The following is a 25,689-nucleotide window of genomic DNA, read 5'->3' as shown; positions in this document are numbered from 1 at the left end:
GGTGCTGGCATGAGTCTATGTATTTGGTAAAGGTTCGGTGTCACCAAACTAGAGACGTGCAGTCTTTTGCGAACTTTCTGCTTTTGATCGATTTCATGATGTTGAATTGAGCTGAAATGACATTTATAAGTCAGATGACAATGACCTTAGGATCTAAAAACGTTATCTGCCTCTCTATCGCACATATATTCCAGCGATAGAGAAGGTAGATGAAGAAATATACAATTTTGTTTTTCGCAGTAGGGCCTCTGATCTGATACTCTATGGTTTACTAAAAAGGCTAGTGCTGCACTCTGGTGGCAGAACATTGCAGTAATATCCCCTATTGCTCCTACTTAGCCAGGAATTATATGAAATCGCATGCCATGTGTTGTAAGGTCTGTAGTAGAAGCCTTCAAAAAGATAAGTCATACTGGTTTCGATTTGTTCCGAAAAGATCTAGAAAGTATTGGTCAGGTACTGTTGAAAAAACAATAGGAGTCCCAAAAACTAATTGGAAATAAATGAAATGTCATATTTGATTAAAATATCAAAATTCATTTTTATTTTGGTAAATTCATTATGGTTCTATTTAAAAGTATAAAACTTCATTAGTGAGCTTAATCTAATCTTAATTAATATTCAGCATGTCGTTTAGTAATTTGAGACCAAAGTCCATTTACCGCCGCACCTGTAACAAAGAAACATAAATGGTTTAGTTGGTTTTTATGAGGTTTTTATTCCGTTAAATTTAGTATTGTTTCAAATTGATGTTGCGAAAAGCCTTATTATTATTGCTAATAGTAATTGAACCGGCGTCGACAAACGGTCAGTAAAGTGCGTTCAACTTAGGGAACAAACACATTTAATTTATTTAATATTTTGATTTGTCTTTTCTTCTGTAGTCACATACTAGTCATACTACATATAAATAAATAAATATTATAGGACAATTTATACAAACCGACCTAGTCCCACAGTCAGTCAGCAAGTAAAAGTGACTAAGCTCTCTAAGGAGATCGGTTCCCTACCCTATAAAGTGTGTTACCTGCAGGCAGCCAGGAACCGTCCGTCGTAGGCCCTTTGCATGGGATGCTTGGCGGGGCGCGCTGCAGCTAGTGCGCGCGCACCGCACCGAGTGCACGCGCGGCACGAGCCTGCGCACGCGCCTAGATACATGTACCTAGGAACAAAACGTATTTAATTATATCTAAATTATGAACATGAACTGCTTCAATGGGGAACGGTCGAGGTATTATACAAGTAAAAACTGTCAATCCTAGTGTCGAATTCTTTTTTTAATTTTATTGTCTGGATGCTAGCCCTTTAGGCCAAATCTCATAGAACAAACTATTAAAGGCCATGCTGGCGTCATCTATAATAACCTAATAGTTGCCAATACCCCGTTTATCTCACTAAAGCCTGGTCTTAAAGTTTGACAAGAAAGAGTAGAAATTAATTAAAAAGGAACTAAAATTCTTAAAACCTAGCAACACCCGTTGTGCTTCTTGTCAAATATGTCAAAACAAGCAACTATTGTTGCATTCACATGGCGGCAAGTAGCCGACGAACAGGATTCGCTTATGTGGCAGAACGACTGTTTGCAACGCAACTCGCTCGGCAGCGCACATGTAACACCCCTACGGTGACCGCTTCCCATCTGGCAGAACGTATGCTTGTTTGCCACCTTGTATGACGTGGTGTAAAAAAATGTTTGGTCCACACTAACTATTTTGGAGCTTAGAAATTGAATTGTTCACTGATTATACATTTTACACATACCGTATGCAATCCATCCCTAGTGAAGGCATCACTTCGCACATAGTGCCGTAGTTCGGTGGTTCGGGCGCGTATCTTAAACCTTCGGGCTCTGTACCATATTCAAACTGTAATGAAAAAAAAATCACTCAAAGTTCATTTTGCCGCAACATTATATTTTACTATAACTATTAAAAAACAGCATTTTAATTTTAATGTCACATAATTACAAATCACTATAATAATAGCAGTGAAACTTTTTAAAGCCAACGTCGCACGCTTTCACATACTTTCTTCTGTCATATAAAATCATTTATCGAATCGCCGTCTACAAAATTTCGCTTCATAAAAGCAACATTTACAATCGAGTAAAAATCCATCGATTCAGTTGGGCCAACGGACATCACTAAAAAAGGTAGACTCCTCGTAGACTCGAATTTGACGTGATAGAATGATTAAGGCCGGCCTTACACAGTCTGACTGAATATGAATCTGAGTTTATAATCTGAATTCACATTATTAATTCAGAACGCACGGAATTGCATTCAGATTATGAATTTCTCAGATTGTTCTGTCAGAATGATACTGACGTGCGTTATGAATTCAGAATATGAAAATTCTGATTATGAATTCCGGACGCACCTCTTTCTATACAAGTAGTAGGACGAGCACACACATACTGGATTCAGATTATGAATTTGCCATTGACATTCATGGGAGAGAGTGAGACATACGTTGGTGAGACAACTGATCAATCTGAATATTTAAGACATGTGTGAGGCAAGGCACCGGAATTCAGACTATGAAGTCAGATTCGGATTCAGACTGTGTAAGGCCGGCCTTACCCGACATAGGAAAAAGGGTAATCCGTTGTACCATCGCCCACACTGTTAACTGTCCATCTTTGGACCTTATGCCTTTTGAAATAAGATCCATCGATGTACATTCTTACATGATTCTTACCATAACCACCCATCCATCGATCTCTTTTTTTTATGTAATTTTATTTTATTTATAACCTATTTTAATTTAATTTAAAATGTAATGTTTAATTTGTATCAGTGTGGACCATTGTTGTCTGAAGTTAAATAAATGATTATGATTATGATAAGGACGAAAATTGCTTGTATATTTATACGAAAAACCTGTCAGAGCGTCCTTATGGCAAGCGACAATGTGGTACCTTTTGCTTGAATACGACACATATATGAAAGCATAGAAATGAGTCAAATGACACCAGTACATGACATCATAGACCTAGCATTACATAGATCAGCTATACGCGTGCGCCCGTGAGGGACGAAACATACGCAATACGACAATATGTTTTGTCGATTAGATTTGTAGCCCACCATAAACAATACTAAATTTACGGTGGGGGAAAAAAAATGTGAGACTGTGACAAGGACAAACAATAACAGCGCTTTCTCTGCTACTCCTACTGAAAGATACATAAGACTATCCCGTTCGGTCATTTCCCCTCACCCCTCATGACCGATCCAGGGCTACGCGCGCACTGCGGATTTCTGCCGTGCGTTTTTTTTCCGCAAAATCTGTGAAGTATGCAACCTCCTTGAAGTGCGCGCATTGCGGAATATAATCTGTATGCGGATTAAAATCTGTGGTCTGCTGCAGATTGGTTGCGGTTCGGCGCCGCACGAATTTTCTGCATCCTATGGACTATTGAATAAATCCGCACACTGCGGAATAAAATCCGTGCGGACACCGGCCGGCAGCCATCCAGAGACGCAGTTGTTCTCGCGACACGATGCTGCGCGGTCATGTCGTCGCCTAGCGTAGTAGTCCATTTTCAACGTCCGTTCTTAACTTGAGTTGGGACTAGAATGGCAAAACGTGCGGATATGTCACCGGCTCACCGCTGTGCGCGTACTGGACACACACGGTTTTTTTCCTTTGCGTTTTTAAAAACGCACCACAACTCGCCGCACCGCAGCGCGCGCGTAGCCTATACTAGATTCATGTGATACATAGTAATACATACATAATGAGGGCAGGGCTTGCCGTGCGGCGCGGAGACCGTGCAGCGCGGCAGCGACTCCCAGATGCGAGGGGTCGTCAGCTGGAGGCATAGCGTCGCGCATTCCTCTGCGAACAAACACATTAATATTGTATTTTATGCAACCGTTGTTTAAGAGAGGTCAAAAAAGGCGAGTGGCGTGAGTTACTATTTTCGGCAAGACCAGGAATAGTGCAAATATTCGCATCCGCATCCGCAACCGCGGAACTTCCGCATTATTTTCAACATCCGCATCCGCATAAAATCGATGCGGAGCTTAAAGCGGATGCGGATGTGGAACTGGTAGGTACAGGATACAGGAACGTTTTAGCGGCGGCGAAAGTGCTAGGTAATTGCGTCATTAGCCAATAGGAATCTGGTTTCGTTTTTCTGATTCGTCGATCGAGCACTTTAAGTGAAAAGTTTGTTTTATTTGGACTTTAGTATAGTAATGCGATAGTGGGGCACCTATATTCTTGTTCAAATACCAAGTTTCGTTTTTTTTTAAATAATAATTACTAAAGTGATAATTTTTGACGTTTTTTATGTGCCTAATCTCGACATCCGCATCCGCATCCGCGGATGTGAGCCTTTAAAAATCCGCATCCGCATCCGTGGATGTCAAAAAATCGGCATCCGCAACATCCCTGATAAAGACGCCACGCCATGTCATCTAGCGGAAATCTACCTAAGGTATCTACCTATTTTAAATAGTATAGTCTGAGACAGGGATGTTGCGGATGCCGATTTTTTGACATCCCCGGAAGCGGATGCGGATTTATAAAGGCTCACATCCGCGGATGCGGATGTCGAGATTAGGCCCATAAAAAACGTCAAATATCACACTTTAGTAATTTTTATTTAAAAAAACGAAACCATTAGTATTTGAACAAGAATATAGGTGCCCCCCAATCGCATTACTATACAATAAGTCCAAATAAAACAAACTTTTCACTTCTTGTCGCTGTCCGTCATAGTCTAAAGTGCTCGATCGACGAATCACAAAAACGAAACGAGATTACTATTGGTTAGTGACGAAATTACCTAGCACTTACGCCGCCGCTAAGACGTTCCCGTACCTACTTGTTCCACATCCGCATCTGCATTAAGCTCCGCATCGATTTTATGCGGATGCGGATGTTGAAAATAATGCAGAAGTTCCGCGGTTGCGGATGCGGATGCGAATATTCGCAACATCTGAGGCACTTGGAGGAGGACTGTTGGAGGATTAAAAAAAATGAAATATAAAAAACATGTTTATGGTTCACTTATTTGTCAGAGATGACATTTAAAATAAGGGACAGCGGCTCCCCCGCGCCGTCATCACCAACTTGTTGTGTGACGTTACCTCGGGCCTCCTTGGTGTTCTGGTGCTGCAGCCTGGCCAGCGCGCGGGACAGGGGCTCCCCGCCGCGGCCCGCGGCCCGCGCCGCCACCACCAGCTTGCGCAGCAGTGCTAACGCCGTGCCGTCCGTCCACGTCTCATACCTAAATGACGTGGATCAATTAATCAGGAGAACTGATATGTCTATGTAAAAAGACAAGGCAAATATATTTTTTATTACGGCTCTAGAGCGTCGGCGACGCAGATTTCAGTCCCATTCGAATGGTCAAACTTAAGTTCAATAGATGGCGCTGTGAAATTTGAAATGTATAATCAGTGGTGCGACCGCCTAACAGAATGGATGAATTTGAGACTGTATTTCCCAATTTTTTATGGTATTCTATTCATTAAAGCAACATTTACGATCGAGTAAAAATCCATCGATTCAGTTGGGCCAACGTACATCACTAAAAAAAGTAGACTCGAATTTGACGTGATAAGCCCGCTCCAGACTACGCGGCGCGAAGCCGCGAACGCGAGTGTGTAGTCGATTTCGCTGATTAGCGAACTAGACTCCACACTCGCGTTCGCGTATATATTTTGCGTAATTAGTGTATTACGCAAAATACATATTTTATCTTACGGATGCGTGTGGCCCGTTGCAGCATGTTGCAGATGCGTTGTCGCGATGTCGACGCACTGTTGCAAGATGCGACGTAGTAGAGTCAACGCTATGGCGTCGCTTGACAGTTCCGCTTTCGCTTCTAGTGTCACTAGTGCATAGAATATAGGTAACTTACGGATAAGTGTGGCCTGTCGCGGCATGTTGCAGATGTGTGGTGGCTATGTCGACGCCCTGTTGTAAGATACAACGCGGGGCGTTAGAGCAACGGCGTCGCTTGATAATTCGGCTTTCGCTGCTAGGGTCACTAGTGCATAGAATATAAGTTACGGATGTGTGTGGCCCGTCGCGGCATGTTGCAGATGTGTGGTGGCTATGTCGACGCACTGTTGCAAGATGCGACGCAGTGGAGTCAACGCTACGGCGTCGCTTGATAATTCGGCTTTCGCTTCTAATGTTACTAGTGCCTGTAATATGAAAAATTGGATATTACTACTTGCTTATACTAGGTATATTCAAGAGCGTCGCCACTCGCTAGCCGGTGGAACGGGGAGGGAGGGAGGTTAATTTGATATCGCCGTGTCCTCTTCTTCTGACGCAGCTCAGATCTTCGCGAATTTTGTCAGCAGGTTCGATAAAAGTACGTCATTTTTCCCCGTAAAGCGGCCGCTAGCGTCACCCATGCACCGGCGAGTGTAGTAAGTTGTGTTAGAGACGATACCGCACCTTGAGCTGTAGGCATCAGTCTACACACTAATGGGTAACGTTTGTACCTTGTCGTGTTCGTGTTCTAGCAGCGCGTCCAACCGCACGTCGTCGTGTCGCCGGTCGTCTCCGCGTAAAGCGGCCGCCAGCGCCGCCCACGCGCCGGCGAGTGTGGTTAGCTGCGTAAGTGACGATACCGCGCCTTGAGCGGTCGGCATTACTCTGTATAGGGAAATATACATAGGTATAGTTTGGCAAGCCGTTTTCGTCAGTAAAAAAGACGGGAAATTTAAAATTGTAGGCGCGAAGGGTTGATTTCCCATAGAAAATTTGAATTTTGTGCCTTTTTCTACCAGGGATGTTGCGGATGCCGATTTTTTGACATCCGCGGATGCGGATGCGGAGTTTTAAAGGCTCACATCCGCGAATGCGGATGTCGAGATTAGGCACATAAAATACGTCAAATATTACTCTAGTAATTTTTATTAGAGAGAGAGAGAAAGAGGCTGGCTCAACTGGACTCAACTGGAAAGAACTGGAAGTAGCCGCTCAAGATCGTGACAAATGGAGGATTCTTCTGCGAGCCCTATGTCCCTAATGAGGGATAACAGGAATACATCATCATCATCATCAATTTTTATTTAAAAAAAAAACGAAACTTTTAGTATTTAAACAAGAATATAGGTGCCCCACTATCGCATTACTATACTAGTCCAAATAAAACAAAGTTTCACTTCTTGTCGCTGTCCGTCATAGGCTAAAGTGCTCGATCGACGAATCACAAAAACGAAACGAGATTCCTATTGGCTAATGACGAAATTACCTAGCACTTACGCCGCCGCTAAGACGTTCCTGTACCTACCTGTTCCACATCGGCATCCGCATTAAGCTCCTCATCGATTTTATGCGGATGCGGATGTTGAAAATAATGCGGAAGTTCCGCGGTTGCGGATGCGGATGCGAATATTCGCAACATCCCTGTTTTCTACTAACAAAGTGGGTTTGCCAGAGTAAAATGCAGACTCCATAAGAAGAATAAGAATAGGAAAATTTTATTGTCCACTGTGTAAGTATACATATAGATGATCTGTACTAAAAAAGGGCATAATATCAACAGCTGCCCTTTGCGAACATACAATATAATTCTTAAAAACTACTTATAAACTAAGCATATTTTATTTTATTTTCTTTATTTGGGAAACAAACAGCTTACAATTGTGCATAGTATACATTAAAATGAATAATACAGTAGCCAAAACAGCCATACAGCAATACAGTAGCCATATCCTATATTAACAAACTTATTTACATTCTGTAGCTACTAGCTACATGCATCGTTAAAAAAAAGTACACCTTCTCAATCAGCCATTACTTTAACCTATACTTAAATATATTACCTTGCAACATTTTTAATTCGTTAGGTAATTCATTAAAGAGATATTCAGTATAGACAATAACGTAGATTAATGCAATGAGTATATATTAAAATAGAGCGGTACTGTCATAGTAAATTTTGTAACCACTGTAAATTCACTGCCATCTATCGATATACTATAAAACTAAAAATGAAGATTTATAAAAATACGTTAAAATGTATTAAAATATGGATATTTTTTTTTTATTTGCATTAATTATTTTTATATGATTTTGACCCATGTTCTTTCACTGGTATGCGTTAAAATTATAAATAACAAACGAAACAGTCAACGCCATCTATACGAGAGTAGGCCAAAACTAGTGGCGCCATCTGATCGAGAATCAAATTTTCGTGATTTTCAAGGCACGTCTTTTCCTTAGACTGTATCCATCTATTACGGAGTTATATCTATCTTTGATTAATGTTAACTATTAACTCCCCTATTTGAATAATTTTACACTGCTGCGCATTGAAAGGGAGCAGCTACATCAATCAGCACTGCAATGAAAAGGTTTTTACCTGCAAAGCGCAATGCGTAGTTTCAGCCAGTTCTGATAATAGAACTGCTGGAAAGCCTGTGGTTGACGTTGGAAACTCTCCGTAAACCTGTTAAAGGAACATTCTTATTATTTCATATATTTTATAGAACCTTTCTTTCACAATAAGAATGTTAATACATATGAAGGGCGAGATGTAGGCCATGATGCATCGTTACAAGACAGTTCAGTATTTGTAACCTGAGTTCAAAAAGTAATTATTTTGAAATTTGTAACATTCCATTAGTCAATAAAAGTAAAAAAACCGGCCAAGTGCGAGTCGGACTCGCGCACGAAGGGTTCAGTACCATTACGGAAAAAAACAGCAAAAAAACACGTTTGTTGTATGGGAGCCCAATTTAAATATTTATACTATTATGTTTTTAGTATTTGTTGTTATATATAATAGGCCTTTTCATCTGTGACAGATGTTTTAAGAAGCATCCCGGTAACGACACTTGCGTTCGTGGCTGTGTAGCCCTATGCGGGTCGTTATAGCGGCAACAGAAATACATCATCTGTGAAAATTTCAACTGTCTAGCTATCACGGTTCATGAGATACAGCCTGGTGACAGACTGACGGACAGACGGACGGACAGACGGACAGCGGAGTCTTAGTAATAGGGTCCCGTTTTTAACCCTTTGGGTACGGAACCCTAAAAAGAAACGATCAATGACAATGATTATATTGATTAGATAACAAAAGCAAAATCTACCTCTCATACACAGCATCAATGGCGTTCGGTTTTAGCGTCATGATGATATCCCGATAATCCAGTCCAGAAACCATCGCGTACTCTAACAGCGATGTCGTATGCTGCACTAGCAATGGCGTGGCTAAAAATATGTATATACTTAGTTACTTCGATAACACAAATAAACAGACACTGTTTCCACTGAAAAATATACTTTTGGATAGGTAAGGTTGAAAGTTGATTATAGTGAAGCGTTTGACATAGTTATATCATCATTGTCATTAAGACGGAGATAATCAGATAATGTCAAAACTATAACCTACAACATTATATTAGTGAATCAAAAGAAGGAATATAAAAAAATTAAATAACAAAACAACAGTCAAGCAAATATAAGTATATATAATATACTTGATGTTCCGCAGGGTTCTATTTTGGAGCCCATTGTATTTATTAACTCTTTGACCGCCAAAGTCGTCAACTGACTCGCGGCTACAGCCTAATATCAACCTTCGTGCCTTCCGACAAGGCTCCATTATGACAACAGTGACAAGGTTTCATTCCGGCTACAGGCTTCCACTCATTTGATGTTGGTGTACCGCAGGGTAGTCTTTTGGGACCTACATTATTATTTTTAATTTTTATGGTGATCGTTGTTTGTTGATGAATACTCACAAATATCAGCTGCAGGCAGACGATATACATGTAGTTGAGCATGAGTGTCGACGCACACACACACGCCACCGAGCCAAGATATGTCCACGCATGAAACTATGGCGCACGCCGCTCCTGTCTGTGTGACAAAAAAAGTTTTATAAGGGTCAGATGCACCAAACCCTCTGTATCTATACATATTTAATTCGCTCGCTAAAATGCATGGGAAACCCCACAGTTTTCTGATGAGTTACGTTACCCAGCTGGTCAACTGCGGTTGGTAAGATCTTAAATACTCCATCAAAGGACAAAAAAACAATAAATTTAAAAGTGGAAAATTACTGCCTTGGGTGAAACTTGAACTCACGGCCTCTGGATCGATACTCCAGCGCTCTGCCAACTGAGCCACCAGACCTCATCCATAGTCAGCAAATCTTCCCACTATCTTCCCACCCAAGGCAGTAATTTTATCACGCATCATTCGCAGACGTTTCTGCTTGTTAAAAATAATAAAAAAATAACAATAAATCGAAAAATGTAGTTAAAAAAACTTACTGCTAAGGCTCCACCGTATTTGCTTTTTTTTGGAGGCGTCGCGCCGGCCTCCAGCCCCGGGAGCCCCGACACACTCACCGCTGTAGTGCTTATCTAAAAAAAATCCATCAAAATAATTATCACAATATCAATATTAACACAAAATCACGATAAGTATCATAAATATTTAAAAAAAAATCTTTTTTCTTCATGAAATGTAATGCGGAGGGATGAAAGGCATGTGACGAGAAAGGTATTACGAATGAATGTGGAGGGAAGTATCGGGAGAGGAAAACCGAGGAAAAGGTGGATGGACTGTGTGAGAGATGATATGAAACGAATGCGAGTGAGTGATGAGATGACGGGCCAGAGAGAGAGGTATGGAAAAAAAAGACATGCTGCGCCGACCCAAAATGAATGGGATAAGGGCAAGCGAATGATGAAAAATACCAGCTGGTTATCGAAGCTATAGGAACATTTATAAATGTTTGAATCAAAATGCGATTAGATTAATATAAAAATTAACTTTTAAATTATTTTAAACCGGGTCACTCACGTAAAAAAAAATAGTTAATATGTTTGAGTCTCACGGAAGTTTTATAATTAAAATTAACTTTTTTTTATACTACGTCGGTGGCAAACAAGCATACGGCCCGCCTGATGTTAAGCAGTCTCCGTAGCCTATGTACGCCTGCAACTCCAGACCCTAACACTCCTCTCCCTCGTCGAGCTCTAACTTTAATTAAAAGCTAAATATTTATGTTACTACATTCGCTTATGACACAGAATGAAGAGAGCGCTCCCAGCGAGCCATAGACAAACTTATCCTAAAGTGTTGCAAGCAACAAACATTAGCACTAAAGTTAAACATACAATATTTTATAAGTTATGTTCAGACTTGTCTCGAATAATAAATATATTTGAAATAAAGTAGAATAGCCTATCCATACTAATATTATAAATGCGAAAGTCTGTCTGTCCGTGTTTCTGTCTGTGTGTTCCCTCTTCACGCTTAAACCGCTGAATCGATTTAGATGAAATTTGGCATAGGTAGAGTCCCCGAGAAGGACATAGGATAGTTTTTATCCCGAAAATCATCCCTTAAGAAAGTAAAAAGCGGGGTGTAATCGAGATAATTAATGAAGTGCCTGCTAATTTGTGTGCATAATATGCTCAAATTGAATGATTGCTATGAGAATTTTTCCAGGCGCTATACTTACTTTAGCTGCCGTTACTAAGTCCACGCAGACGAAGTCGCGGGCAAAAGCTAGTTAGCAATGAAACACGCGGTCGCTTACCCTATGCGTGTCTCGATGCAGTAACAGCCTGTTGGGGCGGTGCGCCGCCAGCACGTGGTGCGGCGCCGCCGCGTGCAGGCGCCGCGAGCACACGTGCGCGCCGCCCTCCACCGGCAACACTTACCCTATGCGTGTCTCGATGCAGTAACAGCCTGTTGGGGCGGTGCGCCGCCAGCACGTGGTGCGGCGCCGCCGCGTGCAGGCGCCGCGAGCACACGTGCGCGCCGCCCTCCACCGGCAACACTTACCCTATGCGTGTCTCGATGCAGTAACAGCCTGTTGGGGCGGTGCGCCGCCAGCACGTGGTGCGGCGCCGCCGCGTGCAGGCGCCGCGAGCACACGTGCGCGCCGCCCTCCACCGGCAACACTTACCCTATGCGTGTCTCGATGCAGTAACAGCCTGTTGGGGCGGTGCGCCGCCAGCACGTGGTGCGGCGCCGCCGCGTGCAGGCGCCGCGAGCACACGTGCGCGCCGCCCTCCACCGGCAACACTTACCCTATGCGTGTCTCGATGCAGTAACAGCCTGTTGGGGCGGTGCGCCGCCAGCACGTGGTGCGGCGCCGCCGCGTGCAGGCGCCGCGAGCACACGTGCGCGCCGCCCTCCACCGGCAACACTTACCCTATGCGTGTCTCGATGCAGTAACAGCCTGTTGGGGCGGTGCGCCGCCAGCACGTGGTGCGGCGCCGCCGCGTGCAGGCGCCGCGAGCACACGTGCGCGCCGCCCTCCACCGGCAACACTTACCCTATGCGTGTCTCGATGCAGTAACAGCCTGTTGGGGCGGTGCGCCGCCAGCACGTGGTGCGGCGCCGCCGCGTGCAGGCGCCGCGAGCACACGTGCGCGCCGCCCTCCACCGGCAACACTTACCCTATGCGTGTCTCGATGCAGTAACAGCCTGTTGGGGCGGTGCGCCGCCAGCACGTGGTGCGGCGCCGCCGCGTGCAGGCGCCGCGAGCACACGTGCGCGCCGCCCTCCACCGGCAACACTTACCCTATGCGTGTCTCGATGCAGTAACAGCCTGTTGGGGCGGTGCGCCGCCAGCACGTGGTGCGGCGCCGCCGCGTGCAGGCGCCGCGAGCACACGTGCGCGCCGCCCTCCACCGGCAACACTTACCCTATGCGTGTCTCGATGCAGTAACAGCCTGTTGGGGCGGTGCGCCGCCAGCACGTGGTGCGGCGCCGCCGCGTGCAGGCGCCGCGAGCACACGTGCGCGCCGCCCTCCACCGGCAACACTTACCCTATGCGTGTCTCGATGCAGTAACAGCCTGTTGGGGCGGTGCGCCGCCAGCACGTGGTGCGGCGCCGCCGCGTGCAGGCGCCGCGAGCACACGTGCGCGCCGCCCTCCACCGGCAACACTTACCCTATGCGTGTCTCGATGCAGTAACAGCCTGTTGGGGCGGTGCGCCGCCAGCACGTGGTGCGGCGCCGCCGCGTGCAGGCGCCGCGAGCACACGTGCGCGCCGCCCTCCACCGGCAACACTTACCCTATGCGTGTCTCGATGCAGTAACAGCCTGTTGGGGCGGTGCGCCGCCAGCACGTGGTGCGGCGCCGCCGCGTGCAGGCGCCGCGAGCACACGTGCGCGCCGCCCTCCACCGGCAACACTTACCCTATGCGTGTCTCGATGCAGTAACAGCCTGTTGGGGCGGTGCGCCGCCAGCACGTGGTGCGGCGCCGCCGCGTGCAGGCGCCGCGAGCACACGTGCGCGCCGCCCTCCACCGGCAACACTTACCCTATGCGTGTCTCGATGCAGTAACAGCCTGTTGGGGCGGTGCGCCGCCAGCACGTGGTGCGGCGCCGCCGCGTGCAGGCGCCGCGAGCACACGTGCGCGCCGCCCTCCACCGGCAACACTTACCCTATGCGTGTCTCGATGCAGTAACAGCCTGTTGGGGCGGTGCGCCGCCAGCACGTGGTGCGGCGCCGCCGCGTGCAGGCGCCGCGAGCACACGTGCGCGCCGCCCTCCACCGGCAACACTTACCCTATGCGTGTCTCGATGCAGTAACAGCCTGTTGGGGCGGTGCGCCGCCAGCACGTGGTGCGGCGCCGCCGCGTGCAGGCGCCGCGAGCACACGTGCGCGCCGCCCTCCACCGGCAACACTTACCCTATGCGTGTCTCGATGCAGTAACAGCCTGTTGGGGCGGTGCGCCGCCAGCACGTGGTGCGGCGCCGCCGCGTGCAGGCGCCGCGAGCACACGTGCGCGCCGCCCTCCACCGGCAACACTTACCCTATGCGTGTCTCGATGCAGTAACAGCCTGTTGGGGCGGTGCGCCGCCAGCACGTGGTGCGGCGCCGCCGCGTGCAGGCGCCGCGAGCACACGTGCGCGCCGCCCTCCACCGGCAACACTTACCCTATGCGTGTCTCGATGCAGTAACAGCCTGTTGGGGCGGTGCGCCGCCAGCACGTGGTGCGGCGCCGCCGCGTGCAGGCGCCGCGAGCACACGTGCGCGCCGCCCTCCACCGGCAACACTTACCCTATGCGTGTCTCGATGCAGTAACAGCCTGTTGGGGCGGTGCGCCGCCAGCACGTGGTGCGGCGCCGCCGCGTGCAGGCGCCGCGAGCACACGTGCGCGCCGCCCTCCACCGGCAACACCGATATCTGTTGCCACACCTGCAGGGAAGTATTGCACTTACTACATTGTCTAACAAAATAAAAAGTCTGTAAATTACTAAAAGTTGAATAGTGCTAGAAACCAGGGATGTTGCGAATGCCGATTTTTTGACATCCGCGGAGGCGGATGCGGATTTTTAGAGGCTCACATCCGCGGATGCGGATGCGGATGTCGAGATTAGGCACATAAAAAACGTCAAATATTACACTTTAGTAATTTTTATTAAGAAAAAAACGAAACTTTTAGTATTTGAACAAGAATATAGGCGCCCCACAATCGCATTACTATACCAAAGTCCAAATAAAACAAACTTTTCACTTCTTGTCGCTGTCCGTCATAGGCTAAAGTGCTCGATCGACGAATCACAAAAACGAAACGAGATTCCTATTGGCTAATGACGAAATTACCTAGCACTTACGCCGCCGCTAAGACGTTCCCGTACCTACCTGTTCCACATCCGCATCCGCATTAAGCTCCGCATCGATTTTATGCGGATGCGGATGTTGAAAATAATGCGGAAGTTCCGCGGTTGCGGATGCGAATATTTGCAACATCCCTGCTAGACGAATATATTTTTTTTTAATTGATTGTTACCTATGGTACTATGATCTAATGTAACATGGTCAATATTTACTTCAACATTTTACCGAAAAAAGTGTCCGATTTGGAACCACGAGCTTTTACTTCTGCGAAGTTCTTTCTTATACTAAAAATTCAAAAAAGTGGCGGCCGTTTTTCAAGACATGCGTCGCTTAATGACATAATCCGTCGGTCTCTTGCCACCATCAATGTACCCGCTCTTCTTGAGCCGACTGGCATTATCAGAGATGATGGCAAGAGGCCCGATGGGGTGTCCTTGGTTCCTTGGAGCTTGGGACGGATGTTGGTGTGGGATGCTACCTGCGTAGACACACTGGCACCGTCCCACCTCCAACGGACTAATGTAAAAGCGGGCGGAGCGGCGGAAAGCGCCGAAATTTTAAAACGTAATAAACATAAGAGCCTCGGTAGAGAGTATCATTTCGTTCCATTTGGAGTTGAAACTCTAGGTCCATGGGGTCCCAGCGCGCATAAGTTGTTTGCAGAAATCGCGAAGCGTCTGGTTGACGTAACTGGTGACCGGGGAGCTGGCGGCTTTCTCGCACAACGTATCAGCATTGCGATACAGCGAGGAAATGCCGCCAACATCCTTGGTACAATGCCTCAAGGGCCTATTTTAGATTTAAGCTAGTTATTAATTTCGTTTACGTAGTACCACTGTACCTATATATATCTTGTATCCATTAGTTAAATATATTTTTAGTACTGCAAAAAAAATACAAAGATGCAATGTGTATTTGCAATATTTGCATCTCACATTTTGCTTAGTGATTGCTTAGCACTAGCAATGCACATTGGACCAAGGACCAAGATATTGAACATATGGGAATACCGACCTGATATGACAAAGATGATGCATTTTACTACTACCTATTACTATGTACAGTCGAAGGCAAAAATATCGATCCAGACAAATGGCTCAAAAATATGTGAACACGACTTTATTGTCTAAGGTGTACGAGCGTACACATATTTTTAAAACTTTGGGAATGCATACATATTTATGCGGTTATGACCTTGACTTTACTAATACTTATTACTATGTTTAACCGTAGAACCTTACCACTGTGTTGAAACAGTCAGATCCCGGTTTCTGACCTCCTCCGGGGGTCGTGCTGCCTTGCAACGGACCTAAAACATTTATAGTTTAGATCTATAAAATAACTTATACAATTTACAGTACATATAGTGCTAATTTACCGCACTAGTGCAATAATTAGTACATTACGTAACTATGTCGAAATTTTAAAGGGCCGTATGAACAGTAAAACGTTGTATGATGTACGATATATGTGCGAATAGGTAATTCGCAACTAGCAATTTATCGCCACTCGTTGCGAATTTCCTATTTTTCGCACTTGTATCGTAATAATCGAAATTAAACTATCGTGAGACATATTTCAAAATATTTAGATCAGTACGGTTTCACTCACTATTGTTTTTAATCGCTTTTGGCGACATGTTTTAGGATGCACAGACGGTTGTGCACGGAGTTTAACCGCCGCGGACACTCGTGCCTGAGGAAGGATTCCCGAAGAACCCGAAACATGTCGCCAAAAGCGATTAAAGACAATAGTGAGTGAAACTGCACTGATCTAAATATTTTGTATCGTAATGTACTATTATAATCATATGGTATAACCGACTTTTAAATTGCAAAGCGGTTTCTCAAATCGTCGAAATCGTTGACTATTGTTAAATATATTTTCCGATTTCGCAAATAAGTAGATCGATATGGAAATTTATTATTTTGCGTGAAAAATTATAAACTCCAATGAGGGCTACCGCGTTTAATTTCGTCGCTAGGGGCGCTAGGGTAGATGGAGGTCTTTCAAAATGTCAAATGCATGCTTCTATACATTTGACATTTTGAAAGACATTTTTGGGGGTTTCAAGCTTTTTTACACGACTGCCCAAAAAAGAAAGTGTAATGTTTTCAGCGTTCATGTTTGTATGTATAAATATATGTATGTGAGTTTCTTTATTCCACCATAACTTTTCATCGGGAATTTTCACTCCTTATTCATAATTGTGGTAAATTTTTGTCCATCTTTGATTAATCATGGTAAACAATAGATATAGCTCAATAAATGTTAGTGGTTTAAAAAAAGTGCCAACTAAAATATATGCAAAATTAAACAGGTTGAAAAAATGGCACATTTAGACGTTAAAATTCCTTTGTGTATATTAGAACGTATTGTTTTTATAAAAATGAGCATAGAAGAATTTTGAGATCTTATTTTCTTAACCTACATCTACAGTGGCGCCAACTGGTGAGCACAAAAACGGTACCCCTCATTAAACAGGTACCTTTAGACAGTAGTTTATGTACAGGATGTGCCCGTTGTGTCAAATTCCATACTGAGAGAGTAGAACCGGCGATGAGAAGGGAATCTGTATCCTCTCGAAGACTCCAAGTTAGAGACACTGCAATATACAAAACGAATTAACCCTTTATCCGCCGCAGATGTCAAGTGACGCGCGCGGTGCAGCCCAGTATCAACCTCAACCATCAAGTTGTGCCAACCCTAATAACTGCTCGGAGCTATGCTGAGCCGAACGGAGCCGAGTTTGCACGAAAGAGTTTGGAGGAGTGTCCCCCCACTGACGATAGGCGTGGCGTTCAAACGGTTTACAAAACCGGTCAAGTGCGAGTCGGACTCGCGCACGAAGGGTTCCGTGCCATTACGCAAAAAAACGGCAGGAAAAATCACGTTTGTTGTATGGGAGCCCCACTTAAATATTTATTTTATTCTGTTTTTAGTATTTGTTGTTATAGCGGCAACAGAAATACATTATCTGTGAAAATTTCAACTGTCTAGCTATCACGGTTCATGAGATACAGCCTGGTGACAGACGGACAGACAGCGGAGTCTTAGTAATAGGGTCCCGTTTTTAGGGTTCCGTACCCAAAGGGTAAAAACGGGACCCTATTACTAAGACTTCGCTGCCCGTCTCTCTGTCTGTCACCAGGCTGTATCTCACGAACCGTGATAGCTAGACAGTTGAAACTTTCACAGATGGAAATGAAATGAAATGAAATGAAATTTATTATTCATAACACACAGTTATAGGTCAATACATAATTAGATTATTAGATTATTTCACATTTGGTATATTTGAGTACTTATTTTTAAGTATTAATTAATTAATTTATTACAATACATTATATATATTTAATTACAAAAAAATATATTATTTATACTGCAAGAGGCAGATTGAAAAAATCTTGATAATTATAAAAATTATTCTCCTCGAGCCACGTCTTCAGTCTACTTTTAAAGCTTTGGGCGGACGCTGCATTTCGTACTGTGCTTGGCAACCGATTATACACGGAAGGTCCTAGGTAGTATACTGATCTTTCCGTTTTGGCGAGTTTGTGCGAGATTGTACTTAGCCTATATTCATATTTATTGCTACGCAAGCTGTATCTCGGATTCGTACCCCTGCGCTTGAACTCATCGATGTGTCCATAAGTGAACATGGCTACTTGGTACAGATATAAGCAAGGCAGGGGTAGTATATGGAATTCTTTAAACAGCTCGCGTGCTGAGGTGTCGTCGGGCACGCCGGCCATTGCTCGGACTGCTCTCTTTTGCATCGAAAACACTCGCTGCCAATCCGAGGATCGACCCCATAGCTCGGTGCCGTACGTTAGCAGCGAGTGGACCGTTGCGAAGTAACAGTCGCGCACCGCAGCCCGCCCAGCCGTGCGCGCCAGCCGCCGAAGCGCGAAGCATGCGCGCCCCAGCCGGCCGCACACCTCATCTATGTGAGTGTCCCACACCAGGGCGCCGTCAAGGTGAAAGCCGAGGAGACGCGTGCAGGTCACATGCTGTATCTGGGCATCGCCCGCACTTACCTTCAGGTTCTGTGTTGGATGCCCATTGAGTTTGAACGTGATAAAGCACGTTTTTTCTTTATTGAGTGCTAAACCGTTCGACTTAAACCAGTCCTGTAGCTGCCCCACGACGCTGTTAAGAGCTCCCTCTAGCTCTCGTGCAGATGGCGTGCTCACCACGGCTGTGACATCGTCGGCGTACATGTAAATACTTGCGCCATTTATTGCCCGTGGTAAGTCATTTAGGAGCAAGCTAAACAAAGTGTTTGATAAGCACGATCCCTGCGGAACGCCCATTAAGTTTTGCATCTCTGCAGACGAGATTTGCCCGTTTTCGCCACAGACGACTTGGGTTCGCTCGGTCATAAACGACAGCAGCAGGCTCAGGGCCGGTCCCCGGATCCCACAGTGGGCGAGCTTCTCGGCGACGAGCGTGTGGTCAGCCGTGTCGAACGCGCGCGACAGGTCGCAGCAGATGGCTGCGACATGGCGGCCCGCCTCGCGCGCGCGCAATACGTCGCGCACTACTTCCCGCACTAGATCAGTGGTGGAGCGGCCCCGGCGGTAGGCGTACTGACAGTTGGACAACACGTTCCTAGGGAACCAATATTCCAATAACCTTCTGTTCAGTCCGACCTCGAAACATTTGCTGGGGCCTGGCACTAGCGAAATTGGGCGATATGACTTCACGGCGGATTTTTGGCCTTTGCCTTTGTACAAGGGACATATTTTTACTTTTTTTAAGCCGTCCGGGTATACTCCTGATTTCATGCAGTCATTAAATAAATGCGAGAGTACGAAGCTAATAGCAAAACCGGCCTGTCTGAGAAGGCTAGCGGATAGCCCGTAGATGTCCGTGCTGTTTTTAGAGGCGATGGCGGTTTTCAGAATGACGTTGATTTCTGCGGGTGTAAAAGGTATTAATCTGACCGAGGTATCGCTAGCATCTCGCCACTCGGCCATGTGGGCGCGACAGCGCGCACGGGCCGGGACAGGCGCGCCGCACGCGGCCGCCGCCGTCACTAATTCACGGTTCACGGCGTCCACCAGCTGCTGTTTCGACGCGAACGGTTTACCGTCAGTGTCACGAAGCAGGTCCGTGTAGTCGACGCGCTCGCGTGGCTTCCTAGCTAACTCCATGTTTATTGCCCTCCACATTGCCTTGCTTTTATTGGGGTTGCTATTTATGAAAGAATTTAAAAAATCCATTCGTTTGGTCTTTAATTTATTGGTATATGAAACTTGTAGTTTGGCCAGGGTTTCGTTTATCGCAAGGTTACCCGGGTTATTTTTTGTTAATTGTATAAAGTCAAATAACAGTAATTTATGATTATAAACTTCGGAATCTACCCATGGCCTGCTATTCAAATAAGTCTTAGTATTTTTTATTGGGATATGTATATTTAGAAGGTTGACCAGTATGCGTAAAACCGCTTCAGTGAAACGTCTGCAATCGCCTTTATATCTGCTCACAATTACTTGCCAGTCAATAGCTGCCAACGCGTTTACAAAAGAGGTCTTATTGTTATTACTATAAACTCGCCTTCTTATCATCAAAGGCGCCGTAGGCCGTGCGGCGAGACGAGGCGCGATCAGCCGCTGAGCCATATGGTCGCTCAAGTTAGTGCACACGCACGCAGCGGACACACGGACATCACGGATATTAGAGTATGCGTGGTCCAACAGTGTGGCACTATCGCCCTCGATCCTTGTAGCGTGCTCCACGTACTGGCTGAACCCATGAACGGATAGAATATCACTCAGTTGTTTTTTAGTGGGTGTACTAGATTTAAAATCTATATTAATGTCACCCATTATGATAGCTGTTAGTTTTTCATCATTAATTTTGCCTAAAAGGCTATCGAATAGCTTTAAGTATTCCCTATGATTAGTTAAATTTGAATGATATATCCCTATTACAAGAAGTTCGTCGTCTAGCAAATAAACGGCGCACACGTCGAACAATTGTTCGTGGGACAACTCGCAGTAATCAGGTCTATTCACTACCTTAATGTTATGTCTGGCATAAATACAGCATCCGCCGCGCTCAATTACGGGTCTACAGTAGAAAGATATCAGGTCAAAATTAGTTAAAGTAACAGACTGAATTTCGTGGTGATGGTGTATTTTGCCGCTATAACAAATACTAAAAAGTACGTTACCCTCGGTGCGCGAGTCCGACTCGCACTTGGCCGGTTTTTTTGTGTTTCTATATCTGTTTGTGTTAATGTCAGACAAATTACCAGGCGTATAATCCAGATACACCGCCGGTAGAGGCTGCACAATCAGCGAGGGCGCCTGATGCGGAGCCCGAGATAATGTTACCGAGCACACGGCGCAACGAACACAGTTGACGCCGCCTGCTGCTACTATTAGGGTGCCATCTGGAAATAAATAAAATATATATAAGTTTTTGGCAAAAATTTCATTTTTGGTACAAGCTTTTATCGCTGACTGTACTTTTTTTCCACAGGCAACTAATACTCATCGAGACAATTCTAAAAACCCCAAACACAATTAGGTTGCGTTGTTTTATCACAGAGTTCCTATGGCCACCTCCTGTCTCCATCAGATCAGCTCGATGGTACCATAATATTGCATTGTCACACGACTTACATATGTATGCAAATTTTCAGCTTCATCGGAAACCGGGAAGTGGGTTAAATTTAACTTGCAAGATTTGACCCTTACAAACATTTTACATACATACGAGTACATACTTACATAGGTATTTTGCAAGTTAAATAAAAGCTTGTAATTAGGGGACATCTTACACAGATCAACCTAGCCCCAAACTAAGCTTGTACTATGGGTGCTAGGCGATGATATAGATACTTATATAGATAAATACATACTTATATGTATACATAGAAAACATAGAAAACTCAAAAACAATTATTTCATTTCATCTGTGTTCATCACACAAATAAATGCCCTTACAGGGATTCAAACCCAGGACCATCGGCTTCACAGGCAGGGTCACTGCCAACTAGGCCAGACCGGTCTTCATACTAATGTTAATAAATAAAAATATTTTTCTTGGGAACAATACACTTGAATAAATGATAAATCAGCTGATGAATAAAAACAAATATAAATAACACGGTCTGCCACGGAAAATCTATTTATAAAATTAAATAATTTTTAATTATATGTATATTAAAAAATCAGAAACAGTTTTATACAGGATGGGATGAACCCTATCTTACACTTTTATGAGCGACACTGGCAGTTGGTAATCGGTCCCTTGCTGGGTGGACACATTCGGCCCCGCTGAGCGCTTCGCCCGGCTCTCCTCTTGTAACTTACTTTTATGAGCGACGCTCGCAGCAGGAACCTTGTCCCTCGCCGGCCGGAGACATTCGGCCCCGCTGAGCGCTTTGCCCGGCTCCCCTGAAGGTGTTAGGGCCCCGATGAGACCAGTAGCAGTGATAATGCAGGCACCTTCACATGCTATGCCGCTGAAATAAAACAGATATAGCAAAGATAGATATAACTCCGTAATAGATGGATACAGTCTAAGGAAAAAATGTGCCTCGAAAATCAAGGAAATTTGATTCTCGTTCAGAGGGCGCTACTAGCTTTGGCCTACTGTCGTATAGATGGCGTTGACGGCTTCGTTTGTTATTTAACAATTTTAACGCATATCAGTGAAAGAACATGGGTCAAAATCATAAAAATTATTAATGCAAATAAAAAAAATCATTTATCCATATTTAAATACATTTTATCGTATTTTTATAAATCTTCATTTTTAGTTTTAATGTGTGTCGACAGATGCCAGTGAATTTACTGGGGTTACAAAATTGACTATGACAGTACCGCTCTAGTATAAGTTACTCTATGGATATAGTAAAATACCGGCCAAGTGCGAGTCGGACTCGCGCACCGAGGGTTCCGTACTTTTTAGTATTTGTTGTTATAGCGGCAACAGAAATACATCATCTGTGAAAATTTCAACTGTCTAGCTATCACGGTTCATGAGATACAGCCCGATGACAGACAGATGGACAGAGGAGTCTTTGTAATAGGGTTCCGTTTTTACCCTTTGGATACGGAACCCTAAAAATTGTGTAATACTACAGAGCCCCCATACTACACACTTTATCAGTTGTTAATATGACTAATGTACATATTATTCACCATTTATAAGTGCTTGTTGCTAGGCCTACGTGAATAATAGTTATTTTCGATACAAGTGCGGAAAAGAGGAAATTCGAAACGAGTGGCGATAAATTAAAACACGACCGCAGGGAGTGTTTTAAATCGACACGAGTTGCGAATTACCTTTTCGCACGTGTATTGAACAACGTTTTACAGTACATATGGCCCTTTAAACTTTCTACATATGCACGAAAAGTGCACTTGACGCACTAGTGCGAGAAAGTAGCACCATATGTACTGTAAAGTATATTTTGAGTTTTTAATAGTGTTCAAAGGGTTCATCCATTAATTACGTCACACGTCACACGAGGTTTTTTGACCCCTCTTCCCTCCTTGTCACACTTGGTCACATTTGGCAAACCCCTCCCCCCCTGGTGTGAAGTCACATTTTTCAATGAAATCGGCAAATCGAATTAAGTTATTATCAGTATTTTATCAAAATATTTTTGACAAAAGAAATATTAGTAATTTTATAACCCAAAACAGATTAGGAAAGAAAATTAAACGATTAAAAACGATTATCGTTCCAAAAACTTGTTATTTAACTGTACAGCGAATAAAATAATTTAAATAAGATAGATAGATAGATAAACTGTTTATTTGTTTGCCACAATACACACAAAATATATAACAGAACAATCCAGAAAATAAATAGAGAATAGAGAAAAAGGAAAAAATACATAAAAATACTGTTAATGTGACGTTACAAAGTTTGTGACTCCCCTCCCCCTTGTCACAACATGTCACAGATTCTTGACCCCCCCCCCCCCCCCTGTGAACGTGTGATGTAATTAATGGATGACCCCAAAGGTTGAAATGAGACTTATGACTTACCCAAACCCCTTCAGTGTAGGTGTGGGTCTAAGCAGCTGCAGGCGCTCCGCAGCCGGCACATCGGGCTTCTTGTCGCATGAAACTCTTCGGCCATTGTGGAAGAACGCTGCCTTTATCACGTGTTCACCTGTATACAATACATGTCAATTGATACATTCAGTATCACAGGACAATCATAAAATCAGCTTGGGCAAAAATGCTTTCGTAGTATTTGTTGTTATAGCGGCAACAGAAATACATCAGCTGTGAAAATTTCAACTGTCTAGCTATCATGGTTCATGAGATACAGCCTGGTGACAGACAGACAGACGGACAGACGGACAGCGGAGTCTTAGCCCTAGAAAAGGGTAGTATGCAACTTTATATTAAAATGGCCCTAGAAAATATGATACCTGGGAACGATGCGTTGTACAGACAGCCCCAATCATTCAACAGGAACTCTTTCATGCCAAACACGGAGACTTCACCCTCAGTCGTGGCCACGAGGAGCTGCTTGCCCTCACTGTCCCATTCTAGAGCCGAGACCTGCCGATGGAATGATGGCTTTAAACGAGATCTTGGTAAGTTTTTTTTTTTTTTTTTTTTTTTTTTTTTTTTTTTTTTTTTTTTTTTTTTTTTTTTTACCTCACAACTATTTTTACAGGTTACTAAGCCTAATACAACAGTGTAACTATTCTAACAATCTTGTTTATACCTTAAATATATATATCGTTATGCCTATAACATATAATGTATAATGCCGACTTTGTGAACTCATTCATAGAACACGAAAACAAGTCAATATTTTCGGCTATTAAGTTGAGGGTGCGCAATGCTCGAGTCAGCGGAGCCTTACCAAGCAGGTCCGTGCGCCAGCAGCCGTGGTCGGCGGCGACGCCAGACGTACCTATCCGGGACACACAGAGTCAACTTACTCAGAACTTCGCTGTTATACGTTTTGCCTCTTAGTACTTTGAATATGTATGCTGCCAGACTTAAATCTCTACGCGCCCTAAATCTCTATGTTAACATGTTTTACCTTTTATAGGGCACATTAGCAACTCCCAGAGGCATCATGAAAAGTGTTATAAATATACTATACTAGCGACCCGCCCTGGCTTTGCACGGGTAGTTTAACTAATGTATTACCTTCCTCTTGAATCTATCTATCTATTAAAAAAACCGCATCAAAGTCCGTTGCGTAGTTTTAAAGATCTAAACATTCATAGGGACAGACATACAGACAGAGGAAAGTGACTTTGTTTTATACTATGTAGTGATGCTCCATCAAAGTGCATTACACATTACAGTACCTTACAAAAAGATTTACAATGGCATATTGTTGTATAAAGGTGAGGCGTTCAAAGGGTTGAGCTACCCAAAATCCTATGAAAATTCTTTCCATTCGGATGTTTCAATTGAGAAATCAAAATTGCAAGTTTCGATTAGTGGGTGACAAGAAATCAAAGTGACTTCCAAAGGCCAGTAACACAGATATCGTTTTTTACATCCAACTTGTTTTGTGTTGTATACAATGTTTAGCCGGGTAAATAAATAAAATAGCCAATGTAAAGTATACTTACAGGGTGAACTGTGCTAGTGACTTTATGGCTGTCCCACGGCGTGTCTAGGTCACACACGTACACGTGGCCGCCCCAAGTGCACCCGTCAGAGTCCGACAGCTCCGTGGGTGACGAGAATGCAATTATATTGCATGCCGATATGGTGCAAATTGGGCGAACCACTTCTGGGTCTGATGACCTGAAAAAACGTAGATTATGACACTTCTTAAGCTTGAAAATATAGTTTAGAAGGTTTAAAGTACCTAGTAAGGTAGTTAAAATTAGTACTTCATTGGTAAAAATATGTAAAATACGAGCAAATAAAGCAGAAAGTTTACATACGTTTCGAAGTGCGGTGGCTCGCATTTCAATGGTTTCCGGCGCATGGAGTAAATTAACTCCATTGTGCTTGCTTGATTTACGTTAATTAATTGTAAAAGAATTTCAATTCATTGGTAAATAAATAAATTAAAACAATAAAAGAAGTGCTGAATTAGCTTCTCAAATACCCATTGCTGTCAAAACGTCAAAACTGTCAAAAGTCACAGCGT

The 25,689-nt window shown here is 44.3% G+C and overlaps 1 protein-coding gene across 1 annotated transcript; it reads right to left on the bottom strand.

Moving 5' to 3' along the window:
• Positions 1-516: 516 nt before the first annotated feature.
• LOC134752588 (mediator of RNA polymerase II transcription subunit 16) lies at positions 517-25,661 on the bottom strand. The gene is made up of 32 exons (XM_063688256.1): positions 25,481-25,661; positions 25,160-25,337; positions 23,990-24,122; positions 23,598-23,724; positions 21,909-22,060; positions 20,843-20,983; positions 17,069-17,185; positions 15,822-15,889; positions 14,020-14,157; positions 13,772-13,876; positions 13,524-13,628; positions 13,276-13,380; positions 13,028-13,132; positions 12,780-12,884; positions 12,532-12,636; positions 12,284-12,388; positions 12,036-12,140; positions 11,757-11,892; positions 11,540-11,658; positions 10,263-10,355; positions 9,729-9,846; positions 9,075-9,195; positions 8,342-8,428; positions 6,474-6,627; positions 6,031-6,167; positions 5,949-5,976; positions 5,722-5,891; positions 5,103-5,242; positions 3,740-3,843; positions 1,762-1,865; positions 1,028-1,162; positions 517-670 (listed from the first exon to the last, which is right to left on the bottom strand). Exons 1-32 carry the CDS (start codon positions 25,540-25,542, stop codon positions 634-636), a joined length of 3,639 nt encoding a protein of 1,212 aa, XP_063544326.1. The 5' UTR covers positions 25,543-25,661; the 3' UTR covers positions 517-633.
• Positions 25,662-25,689: the final 28 nt, after the last annotated feature.

This window comes from Cydia strobilella, chromosome 25, assembly GCF_947568885.1.
Source record: "Cydia strobilella chromosome 25, ilCydStro3.1, whole genome shotgun sequence".
NCBI classification, from domain to species: domain Eukaryota; kingdom Metazoa; phylum Arthropoda; class Insecta; order Lepidoptera; family Tortricidae; genus Cydia; species Cydia strobilella.
The sequence above is the reverse complement of the archived record's forward strand: the minus strand, read 5'-3'. Positions and strand labels throughout refer to the sequence as shown.

Coding starts and splice junctions, on each gene's coding strand:
- LOC134752588 (XM_063688256.1), bottom strand. CDS start 25,542: ATGGAGTTAATTTACTCCATGCGCCGGAAACCATTGAAATGCGAGCCA. Junction 13,877..14,019: donor TGCATCGAGACACGCATAGG/GTAAGTGTTGCC, acceptor TTGCCGGTGGAG/GGCGGCGCGCACGTGTGCTC. Junction 1,866..3,739: donor GCAAGCCCTGCCCTCATTAT/GTATGTATTACT, acceptor TTTTCATTACAG/TTTGAATATGGTACAGAGCC.